The following is a 20,977-nucleotide window of genomic DNA, read 5'->3' as shown; positions in this document are numbered from 1 at the left end:
GTCACAACCAGTGGCTGTACCCCCAGATACTCACTGCATCTGCAAAGAGACCAGGAAAGGTGCACTCTCCTTTCTAATAGAGTCAGGATCTCCTTGCAAATAGTGATTTAGAGGTTTTTCATGGACAAATTTCCTTTTGGGCTTGCTTTCACATTTTGGGGTCTATGGAAAAGGTCTAAAAGGTACAAGTTTGAGTTTCTTTCCTGCTTCTTTTTCTGATCCTAGCATTACCATGAAATAAACACATTTTTACATATGCCTTTGGTATATAAAATACATAATATCTGGCTACATGTGGGGAAAAAAGTAATCACGATTGGATTGCTTGCTTTGCTGGAGGATTGCCTGAGAGTCTGAGTGTGCAAACCCTGACCTGCTCACTACAGAACTGATGCTGGTGCATTCTCTAAACCAACAAATTCTCCCAGTTGTTAATTGCACAGTGCAGTTATATAAGTGTTAGGGAAAACAGACACCATCACAAATGTAAGCAGTCTTGTCTAAAAATCCTATTTATACACCGTCTATTACTCTCTTATTTTGGGATGTTATTGTTTTGTAATTACTGGGTATAACCATATCTAAATTCCTAGAATAATCATACTAATTATGAACATTGACAAGCTCATCTAACAGATTGCAGCAAAAGCCAAAGTAGGGGGGCCATAGCTGGTTTTGTTTTTTTCCTTTGTAGATCAATTTCAACTCTCAGAGAAAATGACATGTTTTGAAGTGCTTACTGCAGTCTACTTTACTGGAAGAGGTAGATACAAAAATAGATGAAGGTTTATCAAAAGCTGTAGGTGCTTGGCTGAAAATAGGTTTATTTCTTAGTCAGAAGCTGGTAAGTGTGAGGGAAAAATGGCTTCTCTTCTAGTTTCTGGGTGCTCATTGTAAGTGTAACAAATATTTCACAGTTTTTTTTGTTTCAGACACAGGAAAAATTGTTGCCTGTTTTATTCTGAACTGGATTTTACATTCCTTTTCTCAAGGCAAATCAAATTGTTTATAGCTTTCCTCTCAAACTCATTTTATGGTTTTGAGAAAGCCAGTTTCCTCCCATCTTCTTGTGGTCATCAGTGGAATTCTTGGTGGGAACTGCAGCACATGGTTCCCTTTAGGTCACCATACCCACACGGTATGAGGGTTGGTGTTTAATGCCTGTTTGAGCAAGGTAAATAAACAAGTGCCACCATTAGCTATGCAGATAATCCTAAATTAGTGGAACTAATTTAACTCAGTGTTAAAGTTACCTACCACACTGACTCATGTCCCAAAGCTTTTTGTGATTTTTTTTTTCCCCCCCTGTGATAAGCTTGTGAACAAGTTTTCTTTTAATTAAACTATTATGTTCTCACAGAGCACTTTTTAGCCTTCAATATGTCACTTACTTCATACTCATCTTCTAACCTTCCAAACCCACATCTTTGCCAGACTGCCAATGTAAAATAAAATTCTGGATCTTTCCCCCAAGCATTTCCTGAAATCTTTTTTTTTCCCCCTGTCATTATATAAAGTGCTAGGGTGCTCTTTCTTTCAAGCTTGCCATCTGGATGTCATTCTTGATTTTGTCTCTTTTTAAATATGCATATTCAGGCTAGACCTGAAATGACGCAGCTTCTTTCTGTGTAACAGTTCTCAAAGCTCTACTTTCTTTCCCAGGCACTTCATCAAAACTTTGGTCATATCTTCATCATCTCGGGTCTTGTTATTTCGAGTTCTTCCTTTCTGTTATAAAGACTTGCAATTTCTACTTCCCTAGGGATATGCAAACTAGTGCAGTGAAACTTCTTTTCCTGACTGACCATACAAACCCCTTTTGAAACATCTTCCCCTACCACCTCACATCGATCATGAGTTTCTCATCTTCAGCTTCTTGGCACCTCACCACTCAGTCTTTCCCAGGTAAGCTGGACCTGAAATGAAATTTGGAGTGTATAGTATCCTCATTTCCTTGTCTTTAATCACATGCATACTCTTTGTCTCCTGAAACCAAGTCTCACAGCTGGGGCTGCTCCTGATAGAAGATAGGTGCTGGATGTCTGCCAGGGCTCAGGATACAGGGAGCACTTCCAGGGCTGGCTCTTCCCTGGCTGCCCTGGTACACTCCTCTAGAGTGTCCAGCTTCTGTCCATTGGCAGCACAGTGAGTAAAAGACAACTGTTTCCATGTCTAAAATTACTCTTACGCATAGATGTTTGAACACCTGAGGTTTTAGTCTATTAACATCTCTGTACTTGGGAACCAAGGAATCAGATATCCTGTTGCAATAGTTTACTTAGAGATTAATGTTTCTTTAAACTCATTGAAATCTGCTTTTCTTGTCACTGCCACTCCTGACAGTGCAGTTCACTGGTTACTGTACTAGTAGCCAACTGTAAGATTGTAACTTCTTAAAAAACACCCAATATTTGGCAAACTAGCAGCAGTTTCACTTCACCATAGTCTGTACTTTTAATTTTTCTTAAGCTAAGAAAACATAATTAAGAATCAGAAGACTTGTCCTGCTGGCTTAATACTCCTGATCCTGACAGTGGCCAGTTAGTGATTCGTACAGGAGAGCACTAGAACCAGGACATGTGTAAAGTAACTGGTTTCTCATAGCCAATCTGCCTTCAGGCTGCCAGAGTTTTAGAAACTTCCTGAGTCAAAACTGTGTCCCTGCTTACTGCACTTAGTAGCTGCTTTATGCTCTGTGACTTTGTCTATCCTTTTGTCACTCAGATGCAGTTTTGTTTTCCACAGCCCCTTGAGGCAGTAGCTTCCACACTTCGATGATTGTCTGCCGAAAACAGTATCTTTTTTTCGTTTGCTTAAATTTAAGGGTGCCCCTTAGTTCTCCTCTTTTGAAACTTTCACTGTTCAACTTCTCTGTGCTGCTCAGGACTTTACAGACCTCTGTTATATCTCCCACTCACTTATCTCTTTTCCGAACTGGAAAATGTTAGGCTATCTGTTCTCTCCTGTGTGAGTGTTCCTTATTTCTGATCTGCCAGGGCAACAAGGAAGCGGATGTGAAAAAAGCAGCTTATCACTACAGGAGAATACCAAGTCAACAGGGCTGAGTCCTGGAATTCCTCTTCCAAAACACAGTTGTGAATCCCGGTGACAAAGGGTCTCCCTCCCCTCTCTGTCATACAATTGCCCCATTAACTCACAAGGTTTGTTTCCTGTGTGTCAAACACTCTTCCCCTCCACTGAGACTGAATGAGCATTGAAAGATGTTATTCATAGCCTGGGTTTTGGTTTTAAGGGGTTTGTTTGTTTTTGTTTGTGTGTTTGTTTTTGTTTGTTTTTGTTTTGTTTTAAGCAGAGAAATCCAGTGAAAGAATTGCAAAGGTCAGCATGACAAATTAGGAAATGCTGGAATTCAGGATGTGGGTACATCATTGATTTACCCCCACGTGTGTATCTGGTACCATATTAGCTCTTAACTAGTTCCATACTCTTCTTTCTCTGTGGATCTCCATCAGCTGCTGTGTCAGTGCTGACTGACTGGGCTGTTGTGGCCAGGAGGTTTCTCCCTGTGGGACCCTCAACTTGTTTTGCGCAGAGCCAAAATGTGCGTCGAGGGCAGAAAGCTTGGGTTTCTCGGGCAAATAATCAAAAGCTTCCCTGGATTGCCTCCCTACACAGCCCCTGTGCTGTGCAGGGCAAATCCCTTCAGCAGAGATTTCATCCACGGCAACTCCTTCTGGTGTTATTTGCAAGGTAGGAGGAGTATTACAGACACATGGGCAGAACATGGTGTCCAGAAACATACTGGACAGTGAACTATGACCCAGATACATGGATCACCACAGCACTAGCCTTCCTCCAAGAGAGACAGTAGAGGTACGAAGGACCAACAAGACTGCAACTAGAGTGCTGTGACCACCTATGTACAAGGATAAACATGCAGCTGTGATATTCGGAGACAGGGTGGCCTTGATCTAAATGGCCTAAATGGGTGGGAAACCCATTCATGGTCACATGAAAACCTGATAAAGAGTGAAGAAGGGTTAAAGTCTCTGGCTTTCCTCCCCCTCCCCCCGCCTTTTCCCCCTGGTGAATCTGACGCTTTGGCTTTAAATCCCCCTTGCTACTTTGGCAAGACCCCTCTACTTAGGAGCAGCAACACCTCCCTTCCACCTCCTGGGTATTTACAGTGCCCGCAGTAAGGCATCCAGCGACTGAAGGCCGGGAGCCAACGAGGAGGAGAGAAGAGACACCAGGGACTACAGACACAAGGGAACGGTGTCGAAGAGCCGAACCAGGACACTCCCCGGCTCTCAGGGCCTCGGGAGAACAGCGGCGAGGCGGTGTCAGAGGCCTCGCCTCCTCATGAATATATGAGCACTCATTAGCTTAGCGCCGGGGATACCCCGCCCCATCATGCATATGCAAGAGCTCATTAGCTCGGCGGCGGGGGTGCCCCGCCCACTAATGAATATGCCAGCACTTATTAGCATGGAGATGAGGCAGGCCCCGCCCCCCCGGCAGCCATTTGTAGCCGCGGTTCCCTGGCTGCGGGGGCGGGCGGTGCTCGTCCGTTCGGCGCTGCCGCACCGCACCGTGCGGCGGGGCTGGCGGCGGAGCGCAGGGGCGGCGGCGGGGCCTTGCAGCTGCTAAGCATCGGAGTGCCGAGAAAGAGAAGGAGAGCGGGAGGCTGAGAGACGCCGGACCCGGCGGCGCTGCCGCGATCGGCTCCGTTCGGCTCCCCCATGGCCGCGGGCTGCAGGGACGGCCCGGGGCAGGAGAAGTACCGGCTGGTGGTGGTGGGCGGCGGCGGCGTGGGCAAGTCAGCGCTCACCATCCAGTTCATCCAGGTGAAGGGTCGCGGCATCTAAGGGGGAACCGCGCCACCCGGTCGCGGCGCCGGGGCCTGGGCGCTGCCCGGCACGCAGCGCGGGGGGGTGTCGGGGCCGGCGCGGCGGGCGGCAGCTCCCGGAGGCGCCGCGGGCTGGCGGCGGCGGGGCTGGCGGGCGTGGAAGCGGGAAGCCAGGGCGGGGAAGCGGCAGCGTGACCTTGAGGGGTCTGGGGCAGCGGTTGGGGTGCGTCGCCCCGGGGCGGTGCGAGCCCCCGGGAAGGTTCTGGAGGGCGGGAAGGGCGGACGCCGGCCCCGGCCCGCAGCGGGCCTCCGCCGCGCTGTGTGGCTCCGGAGCCTGGCGCCGCCCGGTCGGGCTCGCACGGCGGCGGGGTCGCGGGGTGGCCGAGGCGCTGGGACCGGCGGCTTTCCCCAGTGCCGCGGGTGGGTCCGGCTCCGCGCTCCGCCCGGGAAGCGACAGTCGCGGTAATCGGCCGAGGGAGCAGTGACACTTGGCGTCCAGCTCTGAAATAGCTGCCCCAGGACTGAACTGCGCCTGTCGTGCCGGCCGGCGAGGGGCTATTGCAGCCCCCCGGAGGGGAGAAGGCTTTGCAGTGGAGCGGGTCCGCTGAGCTACCGCTGAGCAACCAGCGCCCACCGCCCTCTGGGCTCTTGCTGTTGATGCTTCAACTTCTAGATAATTAAACTTTTAAAATCCGCCTTCCAGTAAAAAGCGTGATAAAATAGGTGATGTAAACTGTGCAGTATTAGTCAGACGAGAGGGTCCTTTTTTACTGTTCTGCCACTAATGCAGGCATACCTCTTTATTTGTTGTCTCCCCTGTTGCTCTCAGCTCTTGTACTGCTGTTGCTAATCCACTTCTGTTTGTGGTGGAAGGAGGAGGCAACTGCTTACGTTCTTCTTGCTGGCATTGCCGGTGGCAGATCTAGAGAGAGTGACTTTGGTTTTAATTCTACCGAGGAGAGGCTGTAATACTCTACATAACCCTAAGATAGACTGCTTGACAGCAAGGCAAAACTGTCATTTAATACTTAGGGCAGTGGTACTCTCAAATAATATTTTGTTAGAGTAGGTGATCTGATAGCAAATAGAATATTTATTTTTTGAGTGTTTTTTTTTCCCAACAATGTTCATATCTGTGTTCCTTGGCTGTAACGTTGAGAGCTTAAGCTCTGCAGCATAGCTTTCTGCATAGTTTCTGAGTATCTATGTAGAAAACAGCACTTTCAGAATCTGGGTGAGAACTGGATAACTAAATGTTTGGTAGATCCAGTACTGTACAGGATGTTACAGTGACTGACACTTAAGGAGAATGAGTTGTTTGGAAATCAGCTTGAATGGTACATGTGAGGTGGATCAGAAATACTGTTGTAGAGGTGCTGTGTTTGTCAGATGTGTGGATAGCTGGTCAGGTACTGGTGAGATACTGACTTGCTGCTGTTTGAAGGTGATGGGGCTAGAATAACTGCAGTCCTCTCTGCCTGTGGATTAAATTTATGATTGCTTGTATATGGAGATAATTAATTACTGTGGTTGACTGAAACTGGTTTAGAATGGCTTTCACTCAAATATGTTACCACTGCTTTAGATGATATTGCCTGCATCTTCATCTGGACATCTAAATTGGTTCTGACAGTAATGTGTGGAACTGGATGTGGCTTCAGGTCTGAGATGCTGCTGTCTTAGAAGGTGCTGCCAAAAGGGTCTCTGGAGGCCCTAGCCATGTTAAAGGCATTTGGATAATTTTAATGGCACTAAAAATAAATAAATAAAAGCTGTAATTTCTATTAAAACCAAAAGGAGGAGGAAAAAAAAAAGAGTACAGAGCACACCTGATGCTGTGAGATGTTAATTTATTTTAGCAGCAGTAAGGTTCTGCCAAGTGCTGGATAAGTTAAATATTTGAGTGCTGGTGGAAATGAATTCTTTAAACCAAAAGCTTGAGCTGTGCCTCTGTAGAAATAAAAGGTTTGGCTCCATAGCTGTGACTTGACACCTGTCTTTCAGCAAGTATCTGCAAAAGAGGAACCCCTGTGCCTGCTTTGTTGCAACTAAAGATCTCTTCAAATTAATAGCACAAAAAGAAATAGCTCACTTTGAGATGATGTTGAGGGAACAGCAATGTAGTGTTAAGCTGACATGTTGAGGGTGAATTTTTCTAAACAACTTGCTGTCAGTTTGTATTAGGTTATCTACATCTTTTTGCCCTCCCAGCTGCTTGATCTTGAAATAAAATCTTTCTGCCACAAAGTGGCATTTAGTAGAAAACTCAACCTTCTGCCAAAAAAAAAGAGAAGTGGCTGGGAGATAAAGACCTTCTAAGCAGAATCTCAGGTACTGTGGAGAAGAGGCTTATATTGTTTCTGTGCTTGCTGTGTAGTTACAGGCAATGAGAGATGAGGCTTGGTGTATTATTTATATACCACAGTACCTTCCTGAGTTCTTCAAGCTATGATGTTATCAAGTGCGTGCAGTGCTGTGCAACCGCTAATGCAGTTTCTGTATGGCAAGTGAGTTGCCAGATAGGTTGTTTCTCTTTTGAGATGGCACAGAAATGGCTCCAAATTGTTTTAAAATCGATTACAAACAACTCACATGCTTAATTTTTGGGATTTCTTTGGGTTAAGTGACAAACTTGTTGCCTTCACCGAAACGTGGATCAGCACTAGCTCTCTCCACATGACAAATCTTCATGTCAGTGAAGGATTTAAATTCTTCCTTGCTTCTTTGTTGCTTGTGTTTAAAATACGGCTGTCACCAACTCCGTTCTGAAGCTTAAAAAGGAAAGGTTCTTCTTACAGATACTAGCAAATATTTCCACATTTGGTCTTGCTTTCTTATAATCTTCTATTTAATTTTTCAGTTAGTCAGTACTCAAATACAGATACTGCCTTTACTTCAGTGCTGCTCATTATTTTCCAGTAGACAAGAATATTGTGGTGCTAGGATATGGGAAAGCATGTGCCATGACTTGCGTTGTGTTTTTGAATGATGAAAAGGGATTCAGCTTTGAAAATGGGGAAACACTTTCTTCATTTCAGATGAAATAAATGAGAACAGGAGGAATGAGCATGTAAGAAGAACCGGTTCATCTTCTTTCCTCTGCCAGCTCTCTGGGGTTTGTGCACAGCACATCCTTTCCAGCCTTGTTTAGGTGTTGGTTAGGAAACAGAGCATTCATTCTTACAGGAGTAGTAATGGCTGAGGTTGAGCTCTTATTGTGGTAGTGATCAGCGTGGCTCCTGTGTGCGAGAGTATCAGTTCCTACAGATTGTTGTGCCTGTATCTGAGCTGAAACAACAATGTTTTTGTGAAGAGACTGAGCAAGCCCATGTTGTACAATGAAAGCTCTTTCATGTACTGGGTTCAGCATTGTTGTGCCAATTAGTTCAGTGCAGTAGGAATGGTACATGAGGTGTAACTGGCCGCTTGTATGTAGTTACTTGTGGTCTTTAGGTTCGCTTGTCAGAAGTTCATTTAACAACTTGGAGAAACTTTAGAGTACAAATTAGCAGATGAAAGCTTTCAGTGGTTAGATAACTGGTGTGTTCCTCAAAATTCTTCCTCTGGGGAGATAAACACAGCTCAATATTGCTGTTGGTGGGCCAGGATATTCTGGAAATACCGAATCATTTCCTTTAAATCAGGATATGATATATGAACTTACTGCTGTCAAATCTGTGCACAGTTAAGATGGGAAGTGAAGATGTTTTAATTGTAGAGGGGAGCTTTGTCACAGCTATAAAATTCAGGAAAGCAGCAGAGAGTGGTAGTTCACCATTATGCCATAGTATTTTGCAGAACTGTGAGTGATTAGAACTAAACATTCCTTCTTTTATTTAAAACATACACAAACAATCCATCACGCTCACATCCCAAGAGGCAGAAAACTTTTAAAATGCTTTGTAGCCAGTTAACTGGCCCCTGAGCAGGCTGAGGTATTTGGGAGTATGAGCTGTGCAGAGCACACAGCTGTTGCCACAATAGCTTTTCTCCAGCTGTCATGCAGAGGTCTGTCACAAAATACCCCACATTCCCTTCTAACTCAGCCCTTTGTAGTATTCAGGTTTCCTTGCTCAAAGGGAGTACAGCCTAGCAAATACCTAATCGCCCTCTGTTTTTTGTTGGGTTTTTTTGGTCATTCTGCAGTTGCCACTTACTTCATGCTTTTTTTTTCCCCCTCTGTTAAACTGAACAATATATAGCTAGTTTTAGTGGTATGCAGCAAGAAAGCTGCTAATGTTTTATTCTTTGAAATCTGCTCCACAAAACAGTGGATGTTTTTGATCTGAATTGCTAAAATTATTTGTCACACTTTTTCCTCTTTGTAGAACTGTAGCTGTTGTTTTATGACATTGACATGTATATTTTTGCATACAGAGTAGACTGTGGTGGCTTACAAGACTGTATTAGTTAATAAATGTCACTAGAACCTTGAGAGGGTATTGGCTGGATGTAATTCAATGTGGCTGAGTTGAGCTTAGTTTGTCAGCCTGTTGTTAACTCTGGTAATGCATGGACATGTTTGAAGCTGCTAAAACACTTTGTATCAATTGTAATTGTATGCAGGGGTTCAGTGTTCTTTTGTTTGATTGGGGGGGTTGTTGTTTTTTACTGATTTCATGCTGTGTTTGCAAGCATGTTTTTTTACTGCCCAATTTGTGAAATAAAATACTTTTCCTAAAGTGTTTGTAACAAGTTCTGTTGGGAACTGAACTTACTGTTCTAGTAAGTAGCAAAATGGCTTGGATGTGGATTTGTTGACTCTTCAAATGTTAGTATCAGATGCTTGTCTGAAAGCAAGCATATATGACTTGCAGATGGGTGGTGAGCAGCTGTTTCAGACTTGTTTTCCCTCCTTTTACTTTTCCAAGCTGATACTTTCACAGGACTGTTATTTCTCATTACCTAGCAATAAAGCTGAAGGTGAGTTCTCTCAAAGTATCTTTTATCTTTGATATATCTGTTGGACAAGAAAAAACAGCTTCTTCTGAGTTCTCTGGTAAAGCTCTGAAATACCGTAGTAAAACAGATTGAAAAGCAACAACTGAAAATGCAGCTGGTGTTCCACAGGCCCTGATGTCTTCATGTACCACTTCTGTTGGCTAGACTTGGGGGATGTGCAAATCCCTTTGCAGTTCCTAGGTACTCTGACTAACCGTTTCTGACCGTCAACAAAAATGTTCTTCAAGTAAGCACATACGAAATCAAAGGCCTAAAATGCCACGAATTCCAGGGAGCAGATTCATGCAGGGCTACAGCAGCGCCGATGGGCTTACATTCTGATAAAGTGCGGGGCCTCCTTGCCCTAACTGGTACGCTGTAATGCAAGGTGGCAAAACACAGTTTAGGAGAGTGAGCTACTGATTGTTGGCATCTGTTGAGGTTAAAGGTGGGAAATAAAAATCCTAATCAAAACAAAGCACTTGTGATGCAGTCACCTGGAATAATAAGGGCTGCTTGTTACACTTCTTGTGAAACTTGAGCTGCCTGGCTCCCTGCTTCCTAGAGCACTGCTACCAAACAAAAGATTTGTCTCGCTCTGCTTAGTTGTAGATCTACAGCCTGGAAAATTTAGTAGATGACTTCAGGCTTAACTTGCAGGCAAGAAGGCAGGAGTGGTTTGCATGTTAGTGCTCTGGTAGAGCTAGCAATGGTATAATGCACCGTAACTTAGCCAGCAGGGATGCGGCGGATTCATGTCTGTGTAGGCTAGAACTGAGCTGGCTTCAAAAGCCGGCATAAATTTGGAGTAGTGCTTAAATGGAGATACGGGTCATTCCTGTTTTGAGGAATTTACAAGCCTTTCCCAAAGTGAAATTCCTTTGGGATAACCACAGTGCAGTCACAAGGCACCTTTCCATGTGTTAACCCCTAGCAGCAGTTGCTTTTATATAGCAAGTAAATATTGATGTACCTTCTGGTTATCAGGTTGTCTTCTGCTGCCACTTGCACAAGGAGTGCTGGCACAGCTTCCCAGATTATTGGCCGACATGCCCTTTGCACTCGTGGGGATGAATAGGCAGCCGCTGGCCCATAGCCCTGTTCCTCCTTCCCATGCTAGAGGGAGAGGCTCCTGCTTCTGGTTTTGGCTGAACCTCTGAATTCCAGTATTCAGTAGTGGTGGTAGAGGGGTGGCTCTTGTAAGTAGAACCCTTTTATTCAGAGCATTTTGAAGGACCTGAATGATTCATGTTTGTATACCTTATGCAACCTGTCTGCATTTGCCAGAAGTGTTACCAGCACCGAGAATGATGTGACTGACCTCCTTCATGTACCTGAAAATAAATACCAGCTACGTGAGGTGAAATCTTAACAGTCTTCTGCCTAGCTAGTAGGAAGATAGGAAGGTCTGCAAAATACCTAAATTAGTGACTGTCTGGGTCTAGACTGAAACAAGTGGATAACTTCTCCATTGATTCTGATGGTTCAGGTGGCTTAGCTCCTCTGATTTGGTATTCTTATCCTCAAATATGACTGTAAGCATTATTAAAGGAAAATGTAATGTCCGGGTAGAAGCAACACTTAACTATAAATGTGTTCTGTTCCAAGAAGTACGTAAAACTGAAATCATGCCTATAACTGCTCCTTCAGAAAAAACCCAAACTGTTTTTAAATATATTTAACTTTCTGTTTTACTCTTTCGTATAACATGTCTAAAGGTTTCTGGATGCAACTTCAACGAACCAAGACAAACTTGATCTGAAAGGATTGGCTGGGATCCAGATTGAAAAGCCTAATTATAAATAATGCCAACAGGCAATGGTAGATAGTAGTTGGTAGTGTGTTAGTACAAATTCAGTTGAGTTGGGTCCCAGAGTCTTCTCTTCTCTGCCATTTTTATGTTCGATCCTGCAACTTAAGCATGGTGTGGGATAGCCTGTAAGGTACTTTGTGACAACAGGTAACACACAAGAAGATATTTCATTCCTTTTGTTATACCTTACTTGAAACAGATAATAGACAGAAAGGATGTTTACTTAATCTGTTTGCTTTGTCTTTTCTTATTCCCTGACAATGACACACTATGCTTATACTTGTTTGTCACATCCCGATGTGTAAGCTGCCTGATACACAGTACTGCTTTGAGATGGAGTTTCCATGAGGTTATAATTATTCTTTTACTTTGGTTTTCTTAATAGGTGGTTTCTTCTTAGAGGGCTGGCTGGAATGCACTGCATGGGCTGTTCATGGTTAAGTTAAAGAAGGTCACGTATTCGTGTTTGAAGTGCTTGATCTTGCGACTAATCAAGCATTGTGCGCAAAGGCTGCCCTTCATTAAAGTGAGGTCAGGGGTTCTTATCTGCTGCTGGAAAGGGAAAGGCTGGAGAACTTGCACTTTAGCTGTCCTTAAGTATATGCAGAGCCTCAAACCTGAGCTGGGTGGGGGTTCCTGGGGAGGGCTGTAGTGCAGTTCTTCAGTTAGGTGCGCAACTGCCCTCAGTTCTCCTTACAGATGGAGATCCTGTTGAAAGGTTAAGTTCAGTGGTGAAATTTTTGTAACATAGAAATGTGTTTGCACAAGAGCTCACAAAGGACTGGAAAAGAGAAGGTGCCTCTGGAAGAGACTTGTGTGGGACTCCCCAAAACCATGGTGGAAAGCAAGGGCTCTGCTGAAGCTGTTGCAGGTCAAAGTGGCATGCTGGTGTGGCTGGAGAAACTTGACAGTGAGGGCAAGTTAATCATCTGTTTGATTTTTAGAAGGGGCAGCCATTAGGGAGGCACAAGGCTAGGGAAACTTGTTTCTTCAGGCTTTGAAGAAACAGGGCTTTGCTGTAACTGAGAGTTTAATTTGATATACCATAGTACTACCAGTAAGGAAAAACGCTCAGAAGGTCCCCACTCTGCCACAGCAATTCACCACTCCAGCTATTTACTCCATGTCGTTCACTGGACCTCCACAAGCCATCTGAGTTAAAAATAACCAGGGAATGTTTTCACCCAGGATCGGTTACCCTGTCTGCTTCGCTGTGTGGCCCTGCAAACAGCTTCATCTGCCAGTCGTGCTCCTTCTGCCAGCCTTGCACTGGCTTCTCAGCTCTGTCCAGAAAGTAAACTGTAGTTTCTGGTGAATCTAGATAAGAGTGAGTTCAGATGGTAGGAATGTATGCAGAGAGGCACTACTAAAGAGAGCATAAAGTACTAGCTGCTAGGACTAGCGTGCATTAATAATTAACTAGATGTTAGCACTGACACACAAAACTGCTGCAGTTCAAGCAAAAAAATGTGTAACAGGAATAACTAGAGTACTCTACAAAGATCCTGATGCAGAGGGCTCATGAGAAGCATTATTTCTCAGCAGGTTAACCTTGGCTGTACACATATTCATAACTATCGCATGTGTCACTTTCCCCAGGTCTGCTAAGCCAGAAAATAAAGTTGGGGTTCCCCAGCCCTGGTCTGAGTATTCTGTAACTATAATGATACAGTATATTGAGTCACTAGTTATATTTGCTAGGAAATCACTGCAGTTACCCACGTGAGATTTGCTCAGCTTGTATCACAGAGCATTTTCAGCATTCCTCATTTTAGCAGAGAGAAATCTGTAAACCTGCAAGCAAATCTCAGTGTTTTCCTTCTTACGTGGTAGGTATCCCATGAAGAGGTAGAATGCTGGTGATTGTGTGAAAAATCCAGCATCTTTGGGTAGAAAAGTGCTAAATTTCTTCTGTTGTTAGACTTTTGTAGGGTAAGTAAGTGGGATTATAGTAATGTGTACTGCTTGAGGTAGGAGGTTTCTAAATTGTGTGTTCTTGATAGTATTTCTCTCTCCCTTTCTGAAGGTTCTTTAAAGTCTTATGTAAAAAGTAGTTATTGATAATAAACTTGTACATGCTGCCAACTCTACTACTTAGGAAGAAGACCCTATTAAAAATGTGTATGATGTTTTCTTCTACTAGCTCACTAAGAAGACTTCCTTAGCAAAACCAAATAAAGTAACAGTGAAGTATTTAAAAGGATCCTGGCTTTGCATCAGCCAGCATTACTGTGAATGCAGTTGTGAGTGTATTTGAACTTTGTCCTGCAATTGCATTTGCAATTTGTCTTTGAAGTCCTCCACAAACATACTATCCTTGCCCTTGCATCTTCCTCTCCTGCCTCTTCCCAGCCCCCTAACGTTATCTGAATCTTGACCATATGTCCTGATCATGACTTCCAAGATGCAAATACACACGCTGTATTATTTTGATTTCCCATACTCTGACTTCCTTTTAACTGATCTTCTTACTCCCTGTGAACCGAAGCCTTGCCTTGCTGAGAATTCTCACTCAACTGGAGATCCTCCTTGGGGCCTTGAAATATCACGGATGATATCTTCCTGTGCTCAGCAGCACTCCTATATTGCTGCAATGAATTCAGAAAAGTTTGCTGGTATGTTCTAAACCATTTCCAGACCCTCAAGTTTGAAAGTTAACTGTGAGGCCAAATTCCAGCTTGGTACACAAGCAAGGTGAAACAGATGTCTAGGCTAGGCTAAATGTGTCTTGCCTTGCTGTCTAAGAGTATTTAAATGAGACCTTTCAGACCATGGGGAGAGATGTTCCATCTCTGTGGGGCTGAGGGGGGAGGTGTGTGTGTGTGGGGTAGTTTTTGTTTGTTTCTAGCAATGAAGTATTCTGCCTGTGGCATCCAGTGGATGGACCACACTGAATATCCTGCCTTGCTGCTTTTAATGCTGGCTTTCAACAGGTTCTCACCAACTAACAGTGCTGTTGACTGCTTAGCCTTTGATTCACGTGCTTAGGTTTCTAGCTCTTTCAAGTCCAGAGTCTCTTCCTTTAAACTATGGAGAAAGGCATACTAAACCACTGTGCATCTTGTGTATTGTTTAACTACTTCTCTAGATTTTGGGGCAGTATTATTGTATGTTGTAGAGGTGATACTACCAGCTGCTGAAGTACAAAATCTTAAACCTCTCATCTCGTTAGATTGCTACAGTAACTGAATGTGTATGTTTCATTCCATACATGGATTATGAGAGGATTGATCATCTGGAGATACTCTAGAATCATGAGAAGGTAATTGGGCTGCTCACTGTAACTCTTTGACCATGATTTTAGCATTAAGCATTAAATGAAAATTAGTATTCAGCAGTGAGGATAATTTAAGATGCTTCTGCTTCTAGCAGCTGTGCAGTTCCTAACTGGTTCTGTCACATCACTTCAGCCATCAAGGGTGATGCTGTTAAAATAATAACAAAAACACAGATAAAGTTCTCTGAAGTTCATATGGAGCTGCGACCTGTGTGCAGGCAGAACAAGTCATGGAAGGATGGCACAAGCAGCTGCTCCTGCAGCAGGTTAGCCACTGAACATGTGTGTATACCTACATGAAACCTGGTGCAACAAGGGGGAAGTTCCTGCTCTGGTCAAGAGGAGGGAGAATGAGACTTAAGAGTGGTTGCTCTTACTGTGTAGGGCAAACACAAGAATTGCAAAATGCCTCCTCTGTATGATACTGATGAGTGAGTCCTGTTACCCAATCAGAGCATGTTCAATTGATGGTCTCTCTGACTTTAGACTATGTCTGATCAGCCCATGGAGCAGGAGGTTTGATTTCTTTCGGGTTCAGCTGGCGATGTTAAGGCCCCTCTGAGGCTTTGAGCTGTTGTGGTCTTCTCACTAGACTAACTGCAGTAGGTGCCTCTGCATCTCTCAGACCACAAAGGCTGAAAGCTAGTTCACTACCTGTCAGTAGGTTAGCTTTTTGATCTCGAGTTCTGAGAGCATTACTTTGTGTGAAGAGACATTTTTAGATTGTGTCTTACTTGGAAGAAGGCTATTTAAAACCTGACAAAATTTCTGAATTCCTCTCTCTGTGGCCTAAATGTACTAACAGAAAATATTTTGCCTCCTGTGGGGTTTCTGCTCTGTTTCTAGTTTGTTGGAAGGGTATACCTTTGATGCATGCATCTCAAATTCTTTGAATTAAAAAAAGACACATCAGAGCTCAGATTTGGAAGTAGTTATAAACTTTGTTTGCTACCTCGAAGTTTTTGCACCCATTAGGACAGATACACTGTGTTTCAGATAACCAAAGGAGTTCTTAATGTGGGTTTGTTTGTTTTTCTCTATGACAGTAGTTTTTAGTCATGTATATTCTACAAAGACTGATGAAATTCACTAATATTTGTAAGTTTGAAATTGCCCAATATTGTTGGACTGGGAGGGGAAAAAAAGCCTCAGATCTGAAGTAGTCAACTTCCTTGTCCCAGTATTATCTGCCTTCTTCCAAGTAAGTTACATTCCACACATTTTTAATAGTGGCTTCCCCTCCTCCATAGCTGCTTTGACTTGTTTTGTGGGAGGACTTGAATATTTCAACTGATAACACCAGGGTTTCTTCTCCCAAAAAAGGAAGATGGTAATAGAATTGTTCACTTTGAGCAGAGTTTGAAAGTAACCTGACCTGTGCTGACTGAATAGCTGGGGTTTTCAAATCTGAGTTAGGGATTTTGCTCAAGGTTGAAGAATTTTGGGTTTTAAGACCTAAAACTGCACCTTGAAATTCTGTGCTCTCTGCATTTCTTCAGTTTACAAAAACTCTGAAGGAAATAAAAGCTCTGCACCTCTTGAGGTGATCTGGAAAAGGCACTGGCTGGCTGCCTCCCTGTGTGAGGGAAGGTGGTCAGCCGGAAGAATTTGTTCAGGGTGATTGCTGAAGATGAATAATTTAAGGTGCAGCCACTTGCTTCAGACTAGATAATTGAGACTTGAGTTTTCTAACAGCTGAACAGCTTATCTTAAAAGTTTAAAATTTCCTGCAGGGCTTTAGTTAGCTGGTTTGTACATGAGGACTTCTTTGCCAGTTGAGTAGCCTGAGAAATGTCAAATGTGGCAGCTTTTCCCCAGTGAGAGCAGTCATTATGAGGTGCTGCTGTGATTGCCTAACACTATTTGGCTAGGTGTTTATCATCTTTCTGTAACTTACTCACTGAATGGATTTTGCTACTCCTACCCTCTCCTAAATCTAGAAAATGTGTATTCTAGTTAGTGAAGACAACCTGTGCTGCTTTATTCCCCTGGGCACCCCACCATGTGATTGCTAGTTCTGTTATCGCTGACTGAACACCTTTTTATTGGAGCAGGTTCCACACTAGCACTTTGAAGTGTATGCTGTCACAAACCAGTGGCTGGCTGCTCTCCTAGCAGTGAACTACCATAGTGATTCACAGGAAGATATCCCCAGGTTTGTTTGCAAGTCTTACCTTCAAGATCTGACAATCTTTTCCTACACCTGAAGCATGTAGGCAGTCAGTGCCAAAACATATTTGAAGAGGACTTTGTTGTTACTTGGCTTGCTTTCTGAAGGAGGAAAAACAAAAAAGTCAAACCGGTGTGGTGATGGGATCTTGGTTCTGCTCAAGTCTGTGATGCATGCAGCCTACCTCATCAGTTTTGAGTTTTGGTCATTATCAAAGGTGTTTTAACACATGCACATGAAATGAGTCTACAAGACTTACGATTTCAATTGAAATACTTTATAATCACAGAATATAGTTGGTTGGAAGAGACCTTCAAGATCATCCAGTCCAACTTTCAACCCAGTACAATAGGGTCAACATGAAACCATGTCCGTAAGTGCATAACACCATTCCAGCATTTGATAACCCTTTCAGTGAAGAAGTATTTTCTAATACCCGGCCTACATCTCCTCTGGTGCAACTTGCATCTGTTTCCCCCTAGTCCTGTTGCTTGCCACTAAGGAGAAGGGGCTGGTCCCCTCCTCTCTCCAGCCAACTTTCAGGAACTTGTAGAGAGCCAGAAGGTCAAGGCCCTTCATGAGCCTTGTTGTCCTTCTCTGAACACGCTTCAGCAACTCAATGTCCTTCTTACATAGAGAGGCCCAGAGCTGAACACAGTATTCAAGGTGTGGCCTCGCCAGGGTCAGGGGACAATCACCTCCCTGTTCCTGCTGGCCACGGTGTTTCTAGTGCTGGAAGACAGCTCAGAAGAGAAAGTACTTTGCATTTAATTGGTAGCATCCACCCTGTCCTTGTAAATAACCTGAGTTTTGCTGTGTATTGAAAGCTGGCAGAGCTGTGAGTGTTCAGAGGTGCTTTCACATTTGGCTGTGCACCAGTTAACTAGTGAGAAGATAAGGTGTTCTGCAGGGCTTCTACTTGGTGTACTGATGTGCTGCCTGCCTGGAGACTTCACCTGTGGTTACTGGAAATGTGAATAGTCCATTATTCTAAGTATGAAGAAGTTGAAGAACCTGTTTCTAATCTATAAAAATGAGAGAAGCTAATGTGCTTTCCTGTGGTTTCAGTGCAGAAGGCTGACTGCCTCCGCGTTCCACACTCTGTTTTCTCTTCACTGAATGCCTTTACCACAAGATCACTGCTCGGTGGAACGAGGCAGCGGAAACAGCAATAGTTTGTTTAAAAAGAAAAACAAAACACCAAACCCCCACAATAACTGCTCTGATCAAACCCTGTGCTAAAACCTTCTGAAAAGTAATCAAATTGAAGGTCTTTGCCTGCCACTCATGTTTTTAAGATGGCATTCATTGTACTGCTGCCTCTTTATACCTTTAAACAAAAAGGTTGCCTAAGTTCATTGCTCAAGAAAACAATTAGATAATCTTGTTCTCACTCATTTAAAGTTGCACTTCAAATGACCAGGGAAGAATATTGCACATTACAGTTTGAATTGAGAAGTTGCCATATCTGATGGAGTGCCTTTAGGTGTTGTATGTTCTTTCCTTCAGGACAAGGTGATTGAAGTTATCTTCCTTACTAGATGTATGATAAAGCCACTTATTTAAGTGCTTTTAACCTGTTTACGGTACTAGAAGGCTGCAGTGTGCAGTGAGTTTGGCTAGTTCACCAGGAGTTCTTCTCTTCTGTACAAGTTATGAATGAGCTGATGCAGTTGTTTACTAAGCTGCTCAATTTCTATCAATGTGAATTTGTTTGGAGAGAGGAGAACTCGATTTGTTTGGGGATTTTAGTATTGCTTTACTTTATGCTACAGAAACTCCTGGTTTGCCTTTGTTCCTGTGCTTTGTGTGGGATACCTAATTCTGATGCTGTTGTCTTCTGCACTTTGGCAACAGCCTCTGCTCAGATTATGGCCTCCAGAAATGAGGTGGGGAATGGATGGATGGCTTTAGAGGGCTTGAAAAGTTGTCCAAAAGCAGCAAGGTTGGAAAACCTTGTGGGACCTGTCAAGTTGAAAGACTGTAAACCAGTATAGTGTAGCTGATTGTAATTTGATAGTCTAAGTTTTATTTGTCATGTCAACATGATGAAAAGCACCTCTCTTGTAAGTCATTAGTAGTTTGTGTAGAAATCTAACACTATCTGTGCTGCTTGATGGATTCATACTAGTATCCTCTGAGCTTGCTGTCTGCTCGAAGAATATTGGCATAAGTAACTTGTTGGGTTTGCTAAGCAAAATATCTTCGTTGTGATCAAGTTACTTGAGTAGCTGTTGTGGGAGTAGCTGTTGTGGCAGTAGCTGTTTGCAGAGTCTGCCCTGAAGAAGGCAGCTTACTTCATTAAATATTTGTTACAAATTAATAATCATAAAATTGGAGAGGAACAGCAGCAGGTGGTGGAACCAGCTTGTCTTAAGTGGAAAATAAGACTAGCATGATGGAGTGTTTTTTCCCCTAGTGTCTCTGTCCTCACTTTGATCATATTTGTACATGGTTTAGATAGCTTACTGATGCTTTTCATGACCTTACCATGGGTTTTTTTTTCCCCCCATGCATCTGAGGTACACCTGCATTCCCCACCTAGTGATGCTGTTGTCTTCAATTGATGCCTGTAAAGGAATGTTATATAGAGAAACTCCCATGTGTCCTCTAATGCAAATGAGGTAACTCATGTGGTCTGGTGGCTCTCTGCAGGTTGTGGGCCGCTTTTAAGTTTAGAAAACAAGTTTATTTGAGAAATTATGTAAATTCTTTGCAAGAGTGAGAACACACAGGGGACAGAAGGGAAATCACCTTGCTGGAAACCCCCAGAGCACATCTTGACTATATGGTGTTACTAAACTGAAGTATCTGACTTTGAACCTTTAGTTTTTAACAAGCCTGAAAATCCAAAAGCCTGCCAGCCTTGAGGATGGGCTGATGAACAGATCAACATGAGTACAGTGCAGGAGAGTAACAAATGCTGTACATATTTAGTGATGTGCCTCTCATATTTTCCCTTAGAACTTCTAAGCCTGCTAAAATACGAGATTGTGCTTTAGTCAACACAGGAGTATCAGGAAAGTGAGATAATAATTGAATCTATTCAAGTGAAATTTAGTCAAGAGCTGTCCTTGAAGGTATGGGTAGTTATGAAGATTTAGCTGTGCCTCTCTTAGTAAGAAGTCCAAACAGAAAACTGGGCTCAAACATGTTTGAATCAGCATAGAAAGTCACAGTGTTGGAAAAGGCTGAGAAAAATATTTACCTGAACTGAAATCTGTTGTTTGTAAACTGGTGGTACTTCTGCCCTCTCCTAGTTGAGGTGGGGCATTTCCCTGAAGCAAGCTGTGTGAAAGAATAAAATAGTATCAGAAGAAATGAAAGGCCTTTGGAGAGGGGAGTCTGCTAAGCCCTGGGACACCAGCAGAAAGACAATACTAGAAATGCCTCGTGGAAGGGTTTGGGTCTGCAACACCAATGATTCTCCTGAGTCTGTCATGATGGGTTAGATAAGAGCAAGGGAAGAATGCAGGAAGATGAGCGTGTGTAGGTCTGATGGGAGTTTGCATTCTTTCAATGGTTTTAAGGTCTGTAGAGTCATTTAATAGTCTCCAAAGTGTTTGCTACTGTACTGTAGGGTGAGCATTTTGATGTTAAAGCCTGTTTTGCATTGTTAACTTGCTAACCAATCTCTTAAGCAAAGCTGTGCTGACAAGCTTTAGATGACAGAACCAGGAGTGGAGAATGGCTGTCTCAGTGCTGTGCCATATATGGCTAACAATATGAGGAGCACTTGTTTTTCAAACAACAAATTGCAGCACCCATAGTTTCCTGAGAAAAGCTCTTCACTGTAGAGCTCAGGGTTTGAGCATCCAGCTCTTCAAAGAAGCAAAACTTGCCTTTTGGCGGTTTATGCATGCTTCTGAATGAGGCTGTCTCTAATGTTCACTCTCCATTTGATCTTTAAGGTCTTTTTCCTCTTGGAGGAACCTCACTCACAAATTGTGGGCAGAGAACTACTCT

The 20,977-nt window shown here is 43.4% G+C and overlaps 1 protein-coding gene across 1 annotated transcript in view; it reads left to right on the top strand.

Moving 5' to 3' along the window:
- Positions 1-4,500: 4,500 nt before the first annotated feature.
- Positions 4,501-20,977, top strand: part of RRAS2 (RAS related 2) — a 48,083-nt gene continuing 31,606 nt past the window's right edge. Inside the window, exon 1 of the mRNA XM_068148057.1 lies at positions 4,501-4,808. Coding sequence (XP_068004158.1) covers positions 4,704-4,808 — 105 coding nt within the window. The 5' untranslated portion in view covers positions 4,501-4,703. The remainder of the gene's footprint in view (positions 4,809-20,977) is intronic.

Source organism: Melanerpes formicivorus, unplaced genomic scaffold (genome assembly GCF_026170545.1).
Source record: "Melanerpes formicivorus ecotype bairdi unplaced genomic scaffold, bMelFor1.0.p_v2 SCAF_16, whole genome shotgun sequence".
NCBI lineage: Eukaryota > Metazoa > Chordata > Aves > Piciformes > Picidae > Melanerpes > Melanerpes formicivorus.
The sequence above is the reverse complement of the archived record's forward strand: the minus strand, read 5'-3'. Positions and strand labels throughout refer to the sequence as shown.